The sequence below is a fragment of the Megalobrama amblycephala genome, linkage group LG2 (assembly GCF_018812025.1).
Source record: "Megalobrama amblycephala isolate DHTTF-2021 linkage group LG2, ASM1881202v1, whole genome shotgun sequence".
Taxonomy (NCBI): Eukaryota; Metazoa; Chordata; class Actinopteri; order Cypriniformes; family Xenocyprididae; genus Megalobrama; species Megalobrama amblycephala.
In genome coordinates, this window is record NC_063045.1 from 17,953,812 (window position 1) to 17,973,159 (window position 19,348).

The following is a 19,348-nucleotide window of genomic DNA, read 5'->3' on the forward strand; positions in this document are numbered from 1 at the left end:
ATTTTGAGGGTTATATTAGCTGTGTGAACTTTGTTTATGCAATGATAGTGTCGAGAGCTCGGGAGGGGGCGGAGAGCGCGAACAATTAAAGGGGCCGCAGCCTGAATCGGCGCATTTCTAATTATGTCCCAAAATAGGCAGTTAAAAAAATTAATTTAAAAAAACTATGGGGTATTTTGAGCTGAAACTTCACAGACACATTCAGGGGACACCTTAGACTTATTTTACATCTTGTAAAAACGTTCGATGGCACCTTTAAGAAAAATATTTAACGTGGTTTGCTGGTCTTAGGTCTAGTTTATAGGGGGTTTGGGCACACCAGGTAAACCATCATAAACAAGCTTATACCAGCAAAATGATGATCATAATCCTGCACAACATGGTATTTTAAGGTATTTTGAAAAAATTCTTGGGTTTCTTGGATTGTCTGTACATTTATTGACCAACTGCAGTAAAAAGCAAATATTTACAGTGTGTTTCTACCGATATGTACAGTGCTTGATTTTAGGAAGTAAAATCTGGAAGTATAAAGAAATTCATTCCCACGGGCACAACACATTCTGTCATTGTTATATTGAAATATTTTACCGTGTCAAACAGGTTTTTCCAGATGACAAACCTCTGTTCGGAACATGATGTGTCAGAAATGTAAATACATACTGAAAAAGGACATCACAACAAAGAGCTATTGACACTATTCAATGGCAATAAAACGTCAAATAAAAACACTCTTTATGTTTTTATCTAATAACCAGGTGCAAAAGGAGGGGGATTTAGGTACTCCAATGGTAACTCTATATCTGCAAAGTTGGGAATACCGTCAGATGACTGACATTCAGATAACTCCTGATACTCATTTTCCATCACTTGTTTAGGGTTCACGGTCCTGCTCTCCAAAACAGGAAAAGTCGGATCCTCCTGACACGCATTGTTAGTGATCTCCTCATACGTGTGCTCCTCTGAGTGCTTCTTTTTAAGCTTTTTCTTAATTTGCGCCAGGCCCAAGACCACAGGTTTCAACTGTTGTTGGATTTTCTGTTGGGTACGGCCTTCAACGGGTGAGTCGGCTGTGATTTGATGTCTGTCAGGGCTCACAGACATCAACCCTTGAGATCTGTCAGCCTCCGCTGTTGCTTGCGGGCGACTTGGCAAGCGCATTCTGGGTGGTAACTGTGGTGGTGTGTCGTGAGTTGTGGAAGTAAATACTGTTCTAGGTTTTGGAACAGGCTTTGTTGGCTGATCCTGAAATTTAAAAAAAAAAGTATTATTAGCCATTAGCCTGTTAACTGAACATGGATGTGAAAATGCACTATCCAAATATAAACAGTTGTAATTCATGAATGCTTTGAAATACAGACACTTATTTTATTATTGTTGAAAGCACTTAAAAAAATACAGTGTAAAAAAGTTATAGAAGTTAAAGTGGTAACACTTTACAATAAGGTTTCATTAGTTAACTGCTTTAGTTAACTAACTAAAAATGAACAATACTTCTACAGCATTTATTCATCTTAGTTTATGTTAATTTCAATATTTACTAATACATGGATATCAAACGAATTAACATTAGTTAATGCACTGTGAACTAACTAACATGAATAAACAATGAACAACTGGATTTTTATTAACTAACATTAACAAAGATTAATAAATACTGTAACTGTATTGCTCATTGTTAGTTAATACATTAATGAAACCTTATTGTAAAATGTTACTGCTAAAGTTTACTCTAAGCAAATGTACTGTACCAATCATTTATATTTCATTTAAAATATATATTTGACAAAATAGTTTGGACTCTAAAATTGCTATAAAATTTATGTTCCAAATTTAAAGTTGGTATCTCACAAATTGGGGTTCCTATGAGAGTTTGTTTAGGCGCTATACCAAAAATAGCCACCAGATGACACACATTCCATTGATTTTAGATTTTAATTTTGATAAATTCTCGTCACAAATTACTAAATTTCTGTCACAATATCACTTCTATCACAAAGCAGTCACCAAACAGGAAACCTTGAGTCTGAGAACTTTCTGACAATGCATGTTTTGTCAAGATTAGAAAAACATTTGACTATAAAAAAAAAATTTTTTGTACGTTTTGAATATGAAACATGACACCATACGGAGAGGAGCCTGCTTAAAGGTTTTAAAGTACAGTTTCCATGGTAACACATTGTCTAATTTAAAAACGTATTTCAAAGGTTGAATTTTGAGGGTTAAAGCTTTCGAATGATACCTAATTTATGATGATTACTAAAATATGTAATAGGAAAAAGGGCAAAATAAATGCTAGAGGGACACTTACTAGCAGGTTAAACAACCTTAATATATAAATTCACAACATTAATATGTACATAATTAATATTTATGTAATTTATATAATAATCAAAATATTATAAATAAAAGATTTTGCCATTTTAACCTCAAGGACATTATCATCTTGACAGTCTGTTGATGTCATATTACCATGCTCTGTAGATTCAAAGTGGTCAGTTCTGTCTCCAAGCTTGGATACAGTCTAGCAGAAGGACTTGTAGGTGGCACAGGCGATTCGTTTTGGAGCGGCGAAGTCGTGCTGTGTTCCAAGATATCTGAACGAGGCATATGTGCTTGTGGTGAAGAATTTATCCATTCAACCTGTCCAGTGTTTACATCTTTCTTTCGAGGAAATAACAACTCAGCGTAGTTATTGTTGCCACCCTGCACACAAGGGTCAAAGACAGATAAACAAAGATTATGGTTATTGTTGATGGTGGAAATAAACATTGCCTCTATCATGTTGTTGATGTGGTAAACAATAATTTTATACTATTTAACAATGAAAAAGTGTGAAAAATTTACACACACACACACACACACATAATATTTGAATACATAATTATACCATGTTTTCTATTAAAATAGGGGGGGAAAAAGTTTTAAAATGATATTAAAAAAGGGAAGAAATTTTGTGTACAGTTTCCATAGTAACACATTGTCTAATTTGAAAACGTATTTCAAAGGTTGAATTTTGAGGGTTAAAGGTGCCAATGAACGTTTTTTTACAAGATGTAATATAAGTCTAAGGTGTCCCCTGAATGTGTCTGTGTAGTTTCAGCTCAAAATACCCCATAGATTTTTTTTTATTATTTTTTTTTAACTGCCTATTTTGGGGCATAATTAGAAATGCGCCGATTCAGGCTGCGGCCCCTTTAATTGCTTGTGCTCTCCGCCCCCTCCCAAGCTCTCGACTCTATCATTGCATAAACAAAGTTCACACAGCTAATATAACCCTCAAAATGGATCTTTACAAAGTGTTCGTCATGCATGCTGCATGCATACATCAGATTATGTGAGTATGGTATTTATTTGGATGTTTATATTTGATTCTGAATGAGTTTGAGGCTGTGCTCCGTGGCTAACGGCTAATGGTACACTGTTGGAGAGATTTATAAAGAATGAAGTTGTGTTTATGAATTATACAGACTGCAAGTGTTTAATAATGAAACTAACAACAGATCTTGTCTCCGTGAATACAGTAATAAACTATGGTAACTTTAACCACATTTAACAGTACATTAGCAACATGCTAACGAAACATTTAGAAAGACAATGTACAAATATCACTAAAAATATCATGTAATCATGGATCATGTCAGTTGTTATCGCTCCATCTGCCATTTTTCGCTATTGCTCTTGTTTGCTTATCTAGTCTGATGATTCAGCTGGGCACAGATCCAAACGTTAATACTGGCTGCCCTTGTGTAATGCCTTGAACATGGGCAGGCATATGCAAATATTGGGGGCGTACATATTAATACTCCCGACTGTTACGTAACAGTCGGTGTTATGTTGAGATTCGCCTGTTCTTCGGAGGTCTTTTAAACAAATGAGATTTATATAAGGAGGAGGAAACAATGGAGTTTGAGACTCACTGTATGTCATTTCCATGTACTGAACTCTTGTTATTCAACTATGCCAAGGTAAATGATACCTAATTTATGATGATTACTAAAATATGTAATCGGAAAAAGGGCACAATAAATGCTAGAGGGACACTTGCAGTTAGCAGGTTAAACAACCTTAATAAATAAATTCATTCTTATTTAATAAATAAATAAGATTATGATTATTGTTGATGGTGGACATAAACATTGCCTCTATCATGTTGCTGATGTGGTAAACAACAATTATATACTATTTAACAATGAAAAAGTGTGCAAAATTTACATACACACACACACACATAATATTTTAATTCATAATTATACCATGTTTTCTATTAAAAGAGGGGGAAAAAAGTTTTAAAATGATATTAAAAGGAGGGAAGAAATTTTAAAGTACAGTTTCCATGGTAACACATTGTCTAATTTGAAAACGTATTTCAAAGGTTGAATTTTTAATTATACCATGTTTTCTATTAAAAGAGGGGAAAAAATGTTTTAAAATGATATTAAAAGCAGGGAAGAAATTTTGGGCAAGTCGCATCAACTTAAGGTGGTCAAGCTAGTTATTGGAACATGACAGCTGGTTTGGTGGTGGTCCAAGGTTGCCTACCAGCTCTAACTAGACTGATCGACTTTTGTCTGGTCGATCTTGATGGATGACCATCATTTATCTGTTTGTGGTGTAACTAACAACAATTCAATTGTAACTATACCTGTTCACAAGCCACAGTCAGCAGTTCATTGTAGGGTAAAATGGGGCTTCTGCGATGGAAGGCCACCAAGTCATGGAGTGAACGGTAGTGTGTATTTTCTCCCACTATAATGAACTGGTTATCTGGCAAGACGTCAATCATGAAGTGTCTGCAGCGATCTTCAGCTCTAGGAGGAAGATATTTATAGATGACCCTTGGATTAGTGGACTTGTTCATGTACAGTAATAAATGTGAATCAAACTTCCTTATAGTGAGTATTCATAACTGAAAACAATGGCCACATTTGCACGGACTTACCGATAAGATAATGTATAACCCACTCTGCTCTCGCTAACACGAATGAGGAAGTAACCAGGAGGTTTGCAAATCAGCATATCCTCTGCAACCCTACAATACAGAGCTTTTTTTATCTGACTGGATGGAACCTGAGTTTCTGCTCTTTGATATCATCATGATAAGATATAGTCTGAGCATTCAAGCACATATTACACTTTTTGTCTGCTTATCTTTGTGACATAATACAGTGTATGGTTTATTACTTCCTGGATATTATGCCGTGGAACCATTCTGGAACAATTCCGTTCTTCAAAATGCAGTTGCGCTGGAATTCTGTGAACCACCCGAATGCTGCATCATTGCTGTCATGAGATAAAGGCACAGCCATGACATCCATTGGTCCTAAAGGAACAAATAACTTGATGTAATTTTATGGACAAATATACAAATCTCTGGTGTATTAAAATTCTTAAAAATACATTCAAGTACAATTCATTCAGAGAATTACTTATATAGCCTACAATACTTCTATGATGAACATGTTTTTTTTTCAATACCTGAAATTGATTTAAAATAGATTTTAAATCTAGTTGAACTGTCCAGAGATTTTTAGAATTAAGAAAAAAGTGTGGAAAAAAGCCTTAAAATTAATAAAACAAAGGACTAACTGTTAAAGTAAATTAAATTAAATCTTAACATGTCATGTATAGGCAGCTATAAATATTAGTCCACACAATATATTGACAGTCCACACATATTTTTCATCGTAATGACTCACAAACTCGTTACTTTTAAATTTCCAAACTTGTTTAATGTGGATTTTACACAACGAAAAGAGGACGTTCCATTTCGCTTAGAAAACTTATTTACATATATTTCAATATTACAGTGTTGTAGAGTTACATATATTTGACAGGTGTCAAATATGTTACTTAAAAGATGCCTGTCACTATTACAAACAATAAATAATACATAGGTAAAATGTAATGTTTTCATAACGCACTCACCTGCCGAAGCACACGGTACAGTCAGTGACGGCAGCTGACGTGACCTCACCTGTTTAAGTGTTGTGTGGGGTGTGGTTTAAAAAAAAATTAGCCGACACAATTTCAGATCATGAACTATATGAAATATCTACAGCTCTGTACTTTAAGTCATCAGTCGGTCTCTGGTGAAAACATTTATTCAGTTTACATACGAGTAGCCTACAGGTGATTTGTGTACTACTGTGGCGTAAGACTTGATACAATGAATATTAATTACGTACTGTTCAACTTCCTGAGAACAGCCTAATTAATATTCATGAGGCGAGCCTCTACGTAAGCTCTACCAGCTGCACATACCATTCAGCAAATCAGGTAGGTCTGCTCTAAGAACGTCACAACTTAATTAATATGTATAAGCAAAGCTGTAGTGGGAATCGTAGTGGACAGGTCTGGGGTGCGTTTCCCGAAGCGAACTATGGTCGCAAGTTCCGTCGTTACCATTAGAGTTCAATGGGACTTACGACCATGGTTCACCAACGATGCTTTCGGGAAACGCACCCCTGGGCGATACAAATCATCGTTGTTCATAGTTTTGTGTCTGGTAATACTCATTTATTAAAAATGCACCACTTTTGTGTGAGATGGTTCTCCTAAACTCCGTAGGAGAATAAAAATAGGCATAATCTATAACATATGTAAAATAATCGCTAAAACGTAGAACAATTGTGGAAAATAATCAAACATCTACCCCACAAACAGACGTTTTATAAAAATTTATTACACAGAAAATGGAAAAGAAACGATTGAGGCATTTTGAAATAGTCATTTGACAGAAAAAAGAGACAACGCATTCACAGAAAAAGGAAGAGCTAATATTTCTTTGGTCTTTGTTTGGTCCCATTTCGTGGTGGTTCCACAAAAACACACAGGCACTTTGACAAATAGGCTGCCGTGGTTCTATGGTGCATCAATGGAGTATCGTACTGCAGTGCATCACGTGGCCAGTAGATGGAGCGCATGATGTACTTATGAGAAACACGGCATTGAAAACGCCTTCAGTGACTCTTCATTTTACCGGGGTGCATCATTAATATCAAAACTTAAAATTAATTTCAGCTGAGCACATAAACATATTCACTTTCCATGTGGTAAGTCATGTATTAAGCTACTTATAACGTTGTATCAGTGGGGAAATTAGCACCTCAGGTTGTTTGGCTAACTTTTGAAAGCAGCGATGTCGAGCCAACTTGGATAAAAGCGCAAAAGAAATACCTCAGACCAAAAAATTAAATTATTATTTTTTTCGGTGAGAAAATAGGGCTCAATAGCTTGCGAGTTGGAATTAAGGAGAATATTTGTGGAATGTTGTAAAAATGGACGTCGTTCTCTTATAAGCTGTTCAGCTCCTGAAGTGTCTGATCCAGCACTTGATGCATTCCGAGGTTTTCTTCTTTTGCAGAAGATAATTTTTCTGTAAGCAAAAAGGAGGGAAAAAGAATTTGTAAGATGCTATGATTGTTTAATAAGTATTTATACTATATGAAAATTCAGTTTAGTGCCCTAGTTTAGTGCACTTACTGTAGGGTTTTTCATCTAAGTGAAAAATAAGAAAAAATATAAAAATTTTATTTTCTTGCACTTGGTCAGTCTGTCAGTAATAATATTAGATTAAAACTGCATTTGTGTGAATGATTAAAGTAGAATCTTCCAGCTGTGAAGATTAGTAATGTATTTAATATTTGAGAAGGCGTGAAATCAGACAAAACTGAAATGTAACCTCACCTCTGTAGACATCAGAATATGAGAAGAGCATAGAAATATTTAATATATTCTAATATATAATTTAACACTTTTTATATGTAATATATTTTGGTATATTTAATAGATGTATATTTAATACATGTTCCTCAGAAGATAATATTTTCCATATATCTAACATGTATATTTTCTTCTAAGTTTAATGTATTTTTCTTCTAAACTTGCATTATAAGATGAGAATTAGGGAGCATATCAACAGTCTGACACTGCTTTTGTGTAAAATTCGGACACTTTTTGACTGAATGAATTTCAGTGACCTTTCAAGTCATTCATGATTAATGCATAATCAAGACCGATTCACTAATGAATCATTCAGACAAATTTGAACAATTCATGAAAAAGGATGAGTCAAGAGAACAATTCGTTCACAAATCAGACATTGCTGCTATGTTTTACAAGCACGTAAAATATTTAATCTAAGCATAAAAACCTATTACTAAAATTCCCTGATATTTCCAGGTTTTTCATGAATGTAGAACCTCTTACCAATCTTCATAATGAATCATTAACAAACAAAAGATTGAGAGTGAAATGAAACAAGAGTGTTTTATTGAGACTAGCGAAGAAAATTAAGCAAACATAAAGAAAGTGGCAAGAAATTTGAGAAAGCAGGAGATGCAGCAGAGCGGGACAGAGATGGATCTACAGGGAGGTCATGTCATTGAGAGCATGGTCCAGCTCCTCAGAGATGGCTTTATACTTCAGCTTCTGAGCATAGAGTTCATCTGAAGATCGGCAGGAAAAGCAGGAAAGCGAAGGATGAGAAGTAGCAATGGACAGAAACCAAAGGAAAAAGAGAAAGACAAGAAGTTAATGGATTTATGAAGACTAAACATGCTATGAAGCTCACAGAGGTCATGTTCTACCAGTAACAATCTAAGCAAATCGTGTGCAAAACAACAATGACTGTAAAAATTTCCATCCGTCCTAAAGAAGATACGCTCCCTAGTTACTTTTACTAGTCATATATACTACTTTTATTAAGCAAATGCAGAGTTTGGTCTCATCGCTGACTGGCGCTGTAGGAAACAGACATACTTCATTTCTCTTGGGACAGAAGCAAAACCAGGCTTGTTCAAACCGATTTTATATACTGAGTCGAATATATCATCTTCCAGTGAAGGGTTCAAGCATTTGAAACATGAGCTTGCTGGAACTCTGACAAAATGGCTCTAAAACAATATGGTGTTGTGTGTTTCAAAAGATTTTATGGCCGTTATATAGACAAGGAGAATGACCCGCCTGTGACCTGTAAAACCCCATGCTCTCAGGACTTTTCAATGTGTCCTGCTTCGCCACTAGTCATTTCTGAAGGTGAAAAGTTCATTTAGCCACTTCCTTACCTTCACTTAAGTTTTTTCATAAGAACAGTTTAGTCTGTAGTGTTGCTCGCCAAGTCAAACTATAGTCAAAAATTACCATTTTGAAAAGATACATCATAGGTTACTAAGAAAAAAAAAAGCTAAGTATATTAAATCTATTTAAGAAAAAACATGATTTTTAATGTAATTTTTTCAGTATTTTCTTTTCTATGAGGATGACAGAGTTAAAGTTGAAGACAAAAATCCATGTAAAATGGCTTTTGTGAACTCGGAATTGAATGATGATTCATGAATCAGCAAATCAGTTTGAACCAGTTGAACTCTCCAAACCAATCAAATCTAGTTTTTGAACCACTTCATTCCATCAGAACATAGCACTTCGCTACAATGAACCACCCAAATCATTCAAATCTAGTTTTGGAGCTAGTTTGTGTCATCAGAACGAAGCAATTCTCTAAAATGAACTACCCAAACCAATCAAATCTAGCTGATTCTGACATTATTTGCTAAAAAGAACCATCCAAATGAACAGATTCACTAAAAAGAATCAATTTTCCCAGAATTTTGTCATGATGCACCACTAATTATTGGACAATTAATTATTGAACAAAATGACTAGTCTGATCTAACTAAAATCATCTTTACCAATGTTTTTGCCACACTAACCTTGGAGAAAATATCTAATTCCTGGAAAAGCAACAGTGTTTTGAAAACAGCTACTGTGAATATTTTTGAACAAGTTCACTGAAATGAACCATTTGAATGAAGTAATTCACAACAACAAATCATCCAAACAAACCAATTCACTAAAATGAATCAGCTTTACAGTGTTGTCTTGCTACATGGTTACTCCAGTAGTCAGGTCATCGCTCATTACTGGAAAAGCTACAGTGTTTGGAAAACAGCTACTCAAACTTCTGGAAAATGTAGTTAAGTTAGCAGAATCTCTATGTTCACTCCCCAATATTGCAAAACAGTTCAACTTTTGGCTGAAAACCCTTAGAACTAGTGAATATGTTCATACCTTCCAGGTCATCGATAGATTTTTCCAGTTTGGCCACCGACCTCTCTGCAAACTCTGCACGGGTCTCGGCCTGATAAACACAATAAGGGTGTTGAAAGAGTTGAAAAAAGACATTCGGTATGAGAAAGGGCAGCTTATCTTTGACCTTGTCTCATTTATTGACTTCTTTACCTCCTTCAGCTTGTCACTAAGTACTTTGATTTCCTCTTCGTACTTGTCTTCTTTTTCCGAGTACTGAAACAAAGACAGATACAGCAAATCCATTTCACTTTCCTGTCGACATTGAATAAACTTTGTATCGCTCTCAGAGCTACTGTGTTGTGAGAACTTTAACCGTAAGTCCATAATTACCATGTTTCAGTTTCAAAGTAATTATCAGACTCTGAAGTTGAGTGATGATTATTATAGAGGTCTTAAATTGTGACTGAATATTAACAGATAAAGAGAGATGTTGACTTACTTTCTCTGCCTGAGCCTCTAGGGATTTAAGGTTGTTGGTAACATTTTTCAATTCCTCCTCCAAATCACTAGCTTTGCTGGAAGTATTTGAGCAGAAAACAATGTTTTAACTGGTCAAGCAAGAAACATTCACATTTTAGTCTAAAGTGTGAGAATAAAAGCGTGAGAATAGGTAAACGATACCATTCAGCGACTTCGGCTCTCTCCTCGGCTCGTTCCAGCTCACCCTCGAGAATCACCAGTTTACGGGCCACCTGTAGCAAAGATGGCGTTCAAATGAAGAGCTTCAAAAGTCAAACATCTGGAAGTGGTGTTCCTCTAGGTGCTTGTAACTCACCTCTTCGTATTTGCGGTCGGCCTCCTCTGCGATGTGTTTGGCCTCTTTCAGCTGCATCTCCTGGATCTCCATCTTCTCTTCGTCCTTCATGGCACGGTTCTCAATTACCTTCATGCCTCTGGAGGTCAAACAAGCGGTTAGTGACAAGGTCATCACTTGGAGACAGCATTGATGATCTCTTCAGTTGGAAATTCATTGGAAAATTATGTTAATTTCCTTTTCGCTCAACTTAATATGAATATCATTGGTTCTTAATATGTATTTAAATATTAAAATAGTAAAAGGTGGGGTAAGTCTGTTTCCATGAGTAAAACCCTCTCCAACCACGTTTTCTCTTAAAATTATATTTAAATTTTGTGGAGTGTTTAACAATGAGAAAAAGATGTTTTGGTCCACAGAAGCCATGTAGTTTGCACCCAAAGAGCACAGCAAGTTACTCCTTCCACCATTATTCATAAATTATTGGTTTCCATTGACCTCTCGCTCTCGTCTGCTGCTTTCTCCGCCTCTTCCAGTTTCTGCAGTGCAGTTCCCAGCCTCTCCTGAGCCCGATCCAGTTCCTCCTCCACCAGCTGAATTCTGCGGTTCAGGCCCGCCACATCACCCTCAGCCTGTTGACAAAGAAAAGGTCAAAGGTTACTTATATACAATTATATACTGACTTTCACTGTAGCAATAATATACATTTATTATATAAAATAATGTCCTGGTGTTTTTTTTTCAGGTCTGTGGGGATTCTCCCAATGATGGTGTGTAATTTTCATGTTTTTGCATAAAGCACAATGAACTGCAAAAGAAAAAACATTTTTCGACCCTTTACGACCACCGCTACCACCCGTTGTGATTCAAACAAAGATTGGCCTCAGAATGAGCACAATGGTGCCTCTGTGACATTTCTCAGTTTAAAGAGACCTCACAGCCAAACCGCCCACTTACTGCACTCATAATTGCAACTATAATTATGACAAATATCACCGTAGCTCCTCGCACTGCAGACGCGCAGCTGAACGAGCACACAGTTCTCTCAGAATGGTAGGAAAATCTTACAGCCAGGAAATTGTATCTGGGTTTAAACTTTAAGAGGCATAGGGGAAAAGTCAAAGAGAGCAAATCGTCCATTTTCTAATCACATCTTTGTTTTGAGTCAGAGCTGCTGGTATTTACAGATTCCTACTGCTTTTGTGAGGTCTGGTGGAGCATTTGGAGTATGAATAGTAGTAAACAGATCATGGCTAATGTACCTCGCTATTTACATTGCGAATTCTCATAATTGCAAATTCTATTCTTCTAAATTTTTCTCATAATGATGACTTAATAACATGTCTGAATCAACTGTCAATGTAATTTTATGTCTAGAAGTACAACCTTATATCTCACAATGTGACTTAAAGGGATAGTTCACCCAAATATTAAAATTCTGTCATCATCTACTCACCCTCAAGTTATTCCAAACCTGTATGAATTTCTTTCTTCTGCTGAACACAAAAGATATTTTGAAGAATGTCAGTAACCAAAAAGTTGATGGACTCCATTGACTTCCATAACTAACATAATATGGAAGTCAATGGGGTCCATCAACTGTTTGGTTATCGACGTACAGGTTTGGAACAACTTGAGGGTGAGTAAATGATGACAGAATTTTCAATTCTGAGTGAACTTGTTCAAACCAACTGTCAATGTGACTTTATATCCAAAAAATATAACTTTATATCTCACAATTACAAGAAATAAAGACATAATTGTGAGATATAACATTTTATTTCAAGCTATAACGTTTCTTGTGACTTTTTTCTCATAACTGCGACTTTATATCTCAAAATATGACTTTATATTTTGCATTGTGCAAGTTTGTATCTTGCAATATGACTTTCTATCTCACAAAACGCCAATGAATATGCTATTCAAGATTGAATAATCATTAAAGAAGGGGTCAAATGAACATTTATTCACACATATTTCACCAACACATCACCGGAGTAGGAAGTTAACCCCCTTTCGAATAAAAGAGAGCCAGAGAGGGGAGGAGAAAAATGCACAGGAAATGGACACACTCCACATCCTCTCCCCTCCCAACACGCTCATTCAGTTCAGGGTCAGGATACTCCCTCATGAGCCATGCCCTTTCCTTAGTCACTGCGCTCCCTAGTTGCTTTAGATGCAAGCCTTATATGGTAAAACAAGCTCTGGAGAATGCAAGTGCCAAAAAGATTTAAAGGCTGAAGAATAGCAAAAAAATAATAAAGCTGTATGTTATCGAGAAGCGTCTGGACGCAGCCTTGAACATTTTATCATGTACAAGACAAACCCAAACGTGCATATGTGAGATATGAGACGCCGACATTCCCAGATCTATGGATTCCCGGGCCCATTTACACCACAATACACTCAGATCTTGTTAGAGATGCAGTGACGTCCATGTCCAATTATACATTTAGAGTTGAAATGTGGAACAGTCACCTGGGACTTCTGCTGTCGACTTCCTGAGGCACAGCACTATCGTACGTGACATTGAGCAAACACTTGAGACGAACACTATCAATGTAATGACCTTTTTATGGGCTGATATTATGAAAATAAGGCCTATCAGATGAAAACGTACAGTGGAAATGAAGTACAGGCTCCTTTTCAATCAATACAGGTTAATATTCTAAGAGGTCTTACTGGTAAAACAGTCAGAGTTGCAGATGCAAATTTATTCATTATTTCTAAACTAATGCAAAGAAAAGCAGAAGATTGCTGGAGTGTTCTGAAGTAAGCAACTAATGTAACTAAACACTGAAAAGATATGCAAAAGAGGTCTTGATATCATTTTTAACACCATGGGAACCCGTCAATGCAAATTTAAGGAACATTTCTTTCTCTTCATTTACTTATTTGTATGAAACTGACACATTTCCAATTTCCAAAAGTCTAATGGTCTTTGTACAGACTTCACATATGTTCTTAGTCATGTTCTTGACTTTTAACCCTACTGTGAATTATGGCTTACATAAATTATAACCATCACGAAGAGGTCATTGGTCACGTCATGACCAAGTCCAGCAGCATTCTGTCACACTAAGGGTGGGAAAACTCCCACTTATGAAAGTCAAGTCAGCTAAATTTGTATTAGAAGCATCTGACTCGATGCAACACCCCAAAAGATAAAAAAAGAGTTGATGTAGAAGAACGATGGGACCATGAACCTCCCTAACATTTCTCCATCAAACGAAAAAGGCAACAGATCCTAGACAAAGACACACTATTGGTCTACAAACACTAAAGGAACAGGACTTTTCTTAAGCAGTGCCAGCTTCCTGCATATCTGCATGGTCATTTGAGTGTGAAGAGGGACCACAGGAAACTCCAACGTGGAACAAGAGACAACATCCTGACTCAGTTCCTTTGGGAGCTCAGGATGGGACATCCTTTGGATCGTTCTTGAATGGAACAAAATCAAATTTTGAACTTCTACGAAAGATCTACAAACAATTATTCATCGATTATGCAGAAACAGGAGTTCAAATGAGAAGAAACAGACTGTAGGTTTCTGGCCATATTTCCCTACAGCAGCTTCAAAAGGGATGACTCAGAAAACTGTATAAAATTGAGCATCTAAATCCTCCAAGGACTGTGGGGGATGGGTGCTTCCTCAAGCATCTTAGTATCAAGGAAAAATGTCCTCACATGCATTTTGTCATGTTTGTCATCTAAAAAAAATTGGTTTAATTCAAAATACTATTTAATATGACCCTATAACACCAACAGATCTGGTTGGTTGGATGGATGGATTGATGGTTTTATGGCAAAAATACATTAGATTATACCTAAGAAAGTCAATTTTAGAAGTCAGATTAAGAAGAAATATCTCATAGATAGATAGTCTTGTTTATGAAGTAATGTTTATGAATTATAAAAGTATTAAGCAGGCAAATAATGCAGTTCTGTGTTAAACAAGACGCAAATGTAGCAACTGTTAGTTAAAACTAATAAATTGTTAACTGTGTAAATTACAGTGGTTTTAAGAGTAAAATAACGGGTGGAAGTGTAATAAACGTGTATGAGAAATCAGTGAGGCCTAACAGCTGCCCAAAGGCAGATTTTGGGGTCGTACTGACTGTCCCTTTGGACCAACGCCTTTCATTCCACAACCTCACGTCTGCATCCAGGTCTCACTGTTCACCTAAACATACAATTATAGTCTTCAGAGGAGCCCGGGAACTTTTTATATATCAGTTCACTGAAGAATCCGGAGAGTGTGAAGACGGTCAGTAAGAACAAAGAAATAATATGAAGATTTGTCTCACTTTCTCCCGGAGCTCGCGCTCATTGTCCAGCTCGCGCTGTAGAACCAAAGCTCGATCTTCTGCGTCATCCGCCTGCTGCTGCAAAGTCTGGATCTTTCTCTTCACTGCGTCCAAAGAAGTCACACCTGTCATTTTAGATACTTTATTATATTATATTTACAACTAGAAAATAAAACGAGCCGCGACTTTGGTCAGGAAAAATTAAACGATGTGCAAATACAACGAAAAACTCAAAAAGCTATAAAAAAATAAATACTTAAAAATTTAAAAGCCTAATATATATATATAATCCCGAATATAGGATTTTAAAAAATAACGGAATGGCGCTGTAGTTGAATGGCCAGTGTAAAGAAAAAAAAAGGAGTGAAAACGACACGAAATGTGCAATCCAAATTCTTCCCAGTCCGGATCAATACAAAACGGTTCAATGAACAAAAAATGTCTTCGCAGGAGGTTACTTCTGTTTCATGGAGTCATTGGAATGTGAGAGAATGTAAGGAGGCAGAACTTCTGCAGAAAAGTTTCAATGTAACTGTGGAAAAGTGAAGTCCCTGTGACGTCATTGTGGGCGGGGCTACCACTGAGTCACAATTCAGTCTCGTTTTATGTTAATTACTTCTTTCTCTTGTCAAAATGTATACAAAAACGTACTTTTAGCGTTTGTCTTTATTAGTTTTATTATTAGTTTTAATCTTGACTGGGTTTTTTACGTTTTTGTTAATATTTTTTTTATTTTAAATATTAAATACACTGCCATATGTAACACTGTAAAAGCATTTTAACCGAAATTTAGCTTGCAAATCTATTTTAAATTAACCATAATTTCTTAATTTCAGACGTTTGAAAACGTTTATAGACGTTTATAGTCGCTGAGTGGTCAATTAAAAGATTTTCATGATGTAGACCTTTATTTTAGCAGTTTAGCTATCATTTTATTTAAGTTACATTATTGTAATATAGCTAACATCCTATAAATAACTTTACATCATCTCTTGGGAGTTTTCTGAGACCCCTTATTTGAGAAACACTAATTTTTAAGGTTCAGTTTAGGTAGAAATAACACTTCCACTAATGTAACTTAATGTATTCTGGTTAAATCACATCATATTAAATAATATTTTTGAATAAAATCATGCAGTTTTAGATCTTTATGTTACCTAAAAAAAATAACAGTATGTCCATTTAATTTATTTTAAGAAAAAAATATTTTGTGATATACACTGTAAAAATGATAATAATCATATCAATGTTTTTTGTTTGTTTGTTTGTTTTTACATCTATTTTACTTGTCAGTACTAAAATGTAAAATTCAATTTAGTCAAAAAGCATCTCATTGCAGGCTGTGACTTTGCCACCACTTTGATTTCACTTACAAATGGAGCGCAGCAGATACACACAAGTTTTCAATTACAACCCCCACAATTAAAACCTCAAATTTTGACGTTGCACACCACTTTGTCTGTCACACTTTTTCCTCGGATGTGTGCTTTTGTTCTAAAGACGAGCCAGCGATCTCAGAGCATTGATTTCATTAGTCACAGGAGTGTGGCCCTCTGTGTTTGCTTTCGCTACATTCTTGGGATTCCTGAGCTTCTACACAGCAACCGAAGTCCCAGTCTGCTGTTCCCCCCACCTTATCAGTAACAGGCCTCAAAAATCCCTCACTCATTGCGACTATCTTACCTACTTCTTTGGCTTTGTGAATGCAGATGTATAATTAGTTTAAAGTTTCCTCTAATGCATGACATGTGGCTTGTCTGGAGCACATTTTCAGGGCAACGCTCCAAAGAACTCGAAAATGTGCTTGTATCCCCAGTTTCAGGCCTCTCAGTCTGGCTAAAAAACATTCTGAAAATGAATCTTACACAAAACGGCATTTGTACTGCACTTATTGCATAAAGTTTGATGTTACAGTGTGTCCTGTAGAAGTATTTTGTGGTCAACAACAACATGAAGAACATCTCTCTTTCGCAAATGGATTTACCCCCATGCTGGAATCATTAAGGATTCACAAACAACCGATTTGCCCCTCCTCAGCTTCCTTCTCAAACTATGCAGTCATTTCCTTTGAGGTCGCATTGTGAGGAGTAACCTGAGCTTATCTGAGAGACGGACAGGATGGACCACTTCAGAACCATGCAGGTGTGATTACGGCAATTTTCTCACTCGTCCCGAGGCCAAACCCGTTCCTACAGGTGGAATGCATTGCGCTTTGATTCATTTCAACTTAAAAGTAGCCAATTTGTGCGATTAAACCTTAAAATTATCTCTTTAATGAGCAATGTGTTCGTTCCAAGGCACTGCAGAAGTAAACCTGAGGAAAGAGGTATTTTAAGATTCATGGCTTGTGTTGACATGTTTTATTGAGGTAAAGCTTTTTATTGCCCTATAAATCCCAATTTGAAACACTTTGAAATGGTGCCGTGACCCTGAAATGGACCAGCTGGGTTGAGAGCAGCAGTGACAGGAAGTGTAAGCATCATAACAAAGCCTAAATGACTCACGTTGTTTATGGTAAAGAAATCATGTCTGATTCTGTTTTATTGAACCCTAGTGGAATGCATCACTTACGTCAGCAGCTTTTTTCTCAGACAGTTCAAGTTTCTCCTGAGCGTCTTTCAGGGCCTCTGAGTACTTGTCCAGTTCATCTTCAGTTTGTTTGAGCTTTTTCTGCAAGCCGACCAGCTCATCATCCAGCTGTATGAGGGAGAGTGAGTAATCATAGCACAGTTTAGCATAATTTAAGGGAAAATCCCAGATGTCCATTTAAAAAGGTGTCTATGGGTAATATTAAGAATATTATCAACCTCTACAATATTATCCCTCATAATATTATTAACCATTTTATCACAAAATAACTTACCGAACCCACAATATATCATAGGCCTAATGTTTTTAGTATACAGCAGTAACTAATTTTAGTCTGAGGTAAGCTGTCATATGGCAGTAAGTGAGATAAACACTCACACTTTTCTATCTATGGCTATCAGTTTGGCTGGGTTCTTGTGTTAAAGAGAGGACCTGTTAATCTACTGGGATTCCAGACAACCTGACCTCTCTGTCCATTTATAACCTTGGGTCTTCTGAAAGGTGGAAGACATACTGATGGATTGACTTATAATATTCATTTACTAAGGTGTCTGTCTGTTTGCAAAATATATATTAGAAAAATACCCAAATTCACAATCTTTAACAGTTTATTATTTGTGATTAATGTTAAATTATAAATAATGTACATTGTTCCGTGAACTAATATTAACATGCAAACATTTAATGTTAAAAATATATTAGTATATTCAAGATTAATAAATGGCATAAAAGTATTGTTCATTGTTAGGTACGATTGTTACTGATTTTTTATAGGATTCCTACATAATTGTGGAAAATAAGTAGCCACTGCTGTGAAAGACCCAGAATTGCAGCTCAAATGCATACTTGGTTTTCAAGTATGAGGTCTTGGCAAACTTCTCCTTGATTACAATCGTCAAGTCCAGCCTTGACAGATGCTATTGCCAGCACTTTTGTTAGGACCTTCTCATTTTACTCTTCTCTATCTGGATTCCTGAATTTGTGGATTCTTACCTGTTTGCATTTTTCCTCAGCAGCTTTCTGTTCCGTCTCGGCCTGCTCTGCCCGGTCGATGGCGTTCTCCTTGTCCAGTTTGAGCATCTGCATCTTCTTCTTGATGGCCTCCATGATTGCAGGTTGACCTAGTGTCTGGGTCGAATATGAAATTCAAGGGAGCTACGGACGAAGTGCAGTTCTTGGTCCTTCAGCTGAAAGTGTGGTCAGACTAATGGATGCGAGGAGATTTAGGAGAGGAGAAGAATGCAGCTGATGCTGCCTGCAATGCTGGAACGCTCTACATAACCCAACCAAACTCTTAAACACCCCCCTTTACTCCCCCACCCGTCTCCCTATCTAACCACTTATGAGAAGGAATGGCCTGGACCAAACAGTCAGAAGCACTTCTCCTTATTTGGAGTGGTGCATATTGTTTTTAAAAAAGAATGAAGGGATGGAGAGGTGAGCAGATACTGAAGGCCCTGCATCCAGATTTAACCCCATTATGGTGAAACCGAGCTAACAAAATATGTTCTAAGAACGTTTCCCAACATTCCCATTAAGTTCTGAAACATTATTTCTGAACTTTCTGAAGATTATGAAACAAGTAGTAACATTTACAAAATGTTAGACA

The 19,348-nt window shown here is 36.4% G+C and overlaps 2 protein-coding genes across 6 annotated transcripts; both read right to left on the reverse strand.

Annotated features, from left to right (window-relative positions):
* Window positions 1–414: 414 nt before the first annotated feature.
* Window positions 415–6,514, reverse strand: hsh2d (hematopoietic SH2 domain containing). 2 transcript variants are annotated; one of them, XM_048163981.1, is made up of 6 exons: window positions 5,926–6,514; window positions 5,182–5,320; window positions 4,940–5,029; window positions 4,643–4,808; window positions 2,470–2,703; window positions 415–1,242 (listed from the first exon to the last, which is right to left on the reverse strand). In XM_048163981.1, the coding sequence occupies exons 2-6, from the start codon at window positions 5,313–5,315 to the stop codon at window positions 745–747; spliced, it is 1,122 nt and encodes a 373-aa protein (XP_048019938.1). In that variant the 5' UTR covers window positions 5,316–5,320; window positions 5,926–6,514; the 3' UTR covers window positions 415–744. The 2 variants fall into 2 exon arrangements, with proteins under 2 accessions (XP_048019938.1, XP_048019932.1); XM_048163975.1 differs by having other exon boundaries at window positions 5,182–6,514.
* A 148-nt stretch (window positions 6,515–6,662) lies between these two features.
* Window positions 6,663–19,076, reverse strand: tpm4a (tropomyosin 4a). 4 transcript variants are annotated; one of them, XM_048163992.1, is made up of 9 exons: window positions 18,733–19,075; window positions 17,722–17,847; window positions 11,342–11,475; window positions 10,865–10,982; window positions 10,711–10,781; window positions 10,529–10,604; window positions 10,240–10,302; window positions 10,069–10,138; window positions 6,663–7,375 (listed from the first exon to the last, which is right to left on the reverse strand). In XM_048163992.1, exons 1-9 carry the CDS (start codon window positions 18,844–18,846, stop codon window positions 7,293–7,295), a joined length of 855 nt encoding a protein of 284 aa, XP_048019949.1. In that variant the 5' UTR covers window positions 18,847–19,075; the 3' UTR covers window positions 6,663–7,292. The 4 variants fall into 4 exon arrangements, with proteins under 4 accessions (XP_048019949.1, XP_048019969.1, XP_048019960.1 ...); XM_048164003.1 differs by lacking the exon at window positions 6,663–7,375 and adding an exon at window positions 8,243–8,447 and having other exon boundaries at window positions 18,733–19,076; XM_048164012.1 differs by lacking the exons at window positions 17,722–17,847; window positions 18,733–19,075 and adding an exon at window positions 15,151–15,677.
* Between the last annotated feature and the right edge of the window lie 272 nt (window positions 19,077–19,348).

Bases quoted from the DNA above. Each gene is read 5' to 3' on its own strand.
- hsh2d (XM_048163981.1), bottom strand. From the start codon at position 5,315: ATGGATGTCATGGCTGTGCCTTTATCTCATGACAGCAATGATGCAGCA. The intron at 5,030-5,181 runs GTAATAAACCAT...TCTGTATTGTAG, and splicing joins CACGGCATAATATCCAGGAA to GGTTGCAGAGGATATGCTGA. The intron at 1,243-2,469 runs GTAATATGACAT...TTTAAATTTCAG, and splicing joins CTTTGAATCTACAGAGCATG to GATCAGCCAACAAAGCCTGT.
- tpm4a (XM_048163992.1), bottom strand. From the start codon at position 18,846: ATGGAGGCCATCAAGAAGAAGATGCAGATGCTCAAACTGGACAAGGAG. The intron at 10,983-11,341 runs GTCAATGGAAAC...TTTGACCTCCAG, and splicing joins GCAGCAGACGAGAGCGAGAG to AGGCATGAAGGTAATTGAGA. The intron at 10,782-10,864 runs GTGAGTTACAAG...TCTTTGCTACAG, and splicing joins CCGACCGCAAATACGAAGAG to GTGGCCCGTAAACTGGTGAT.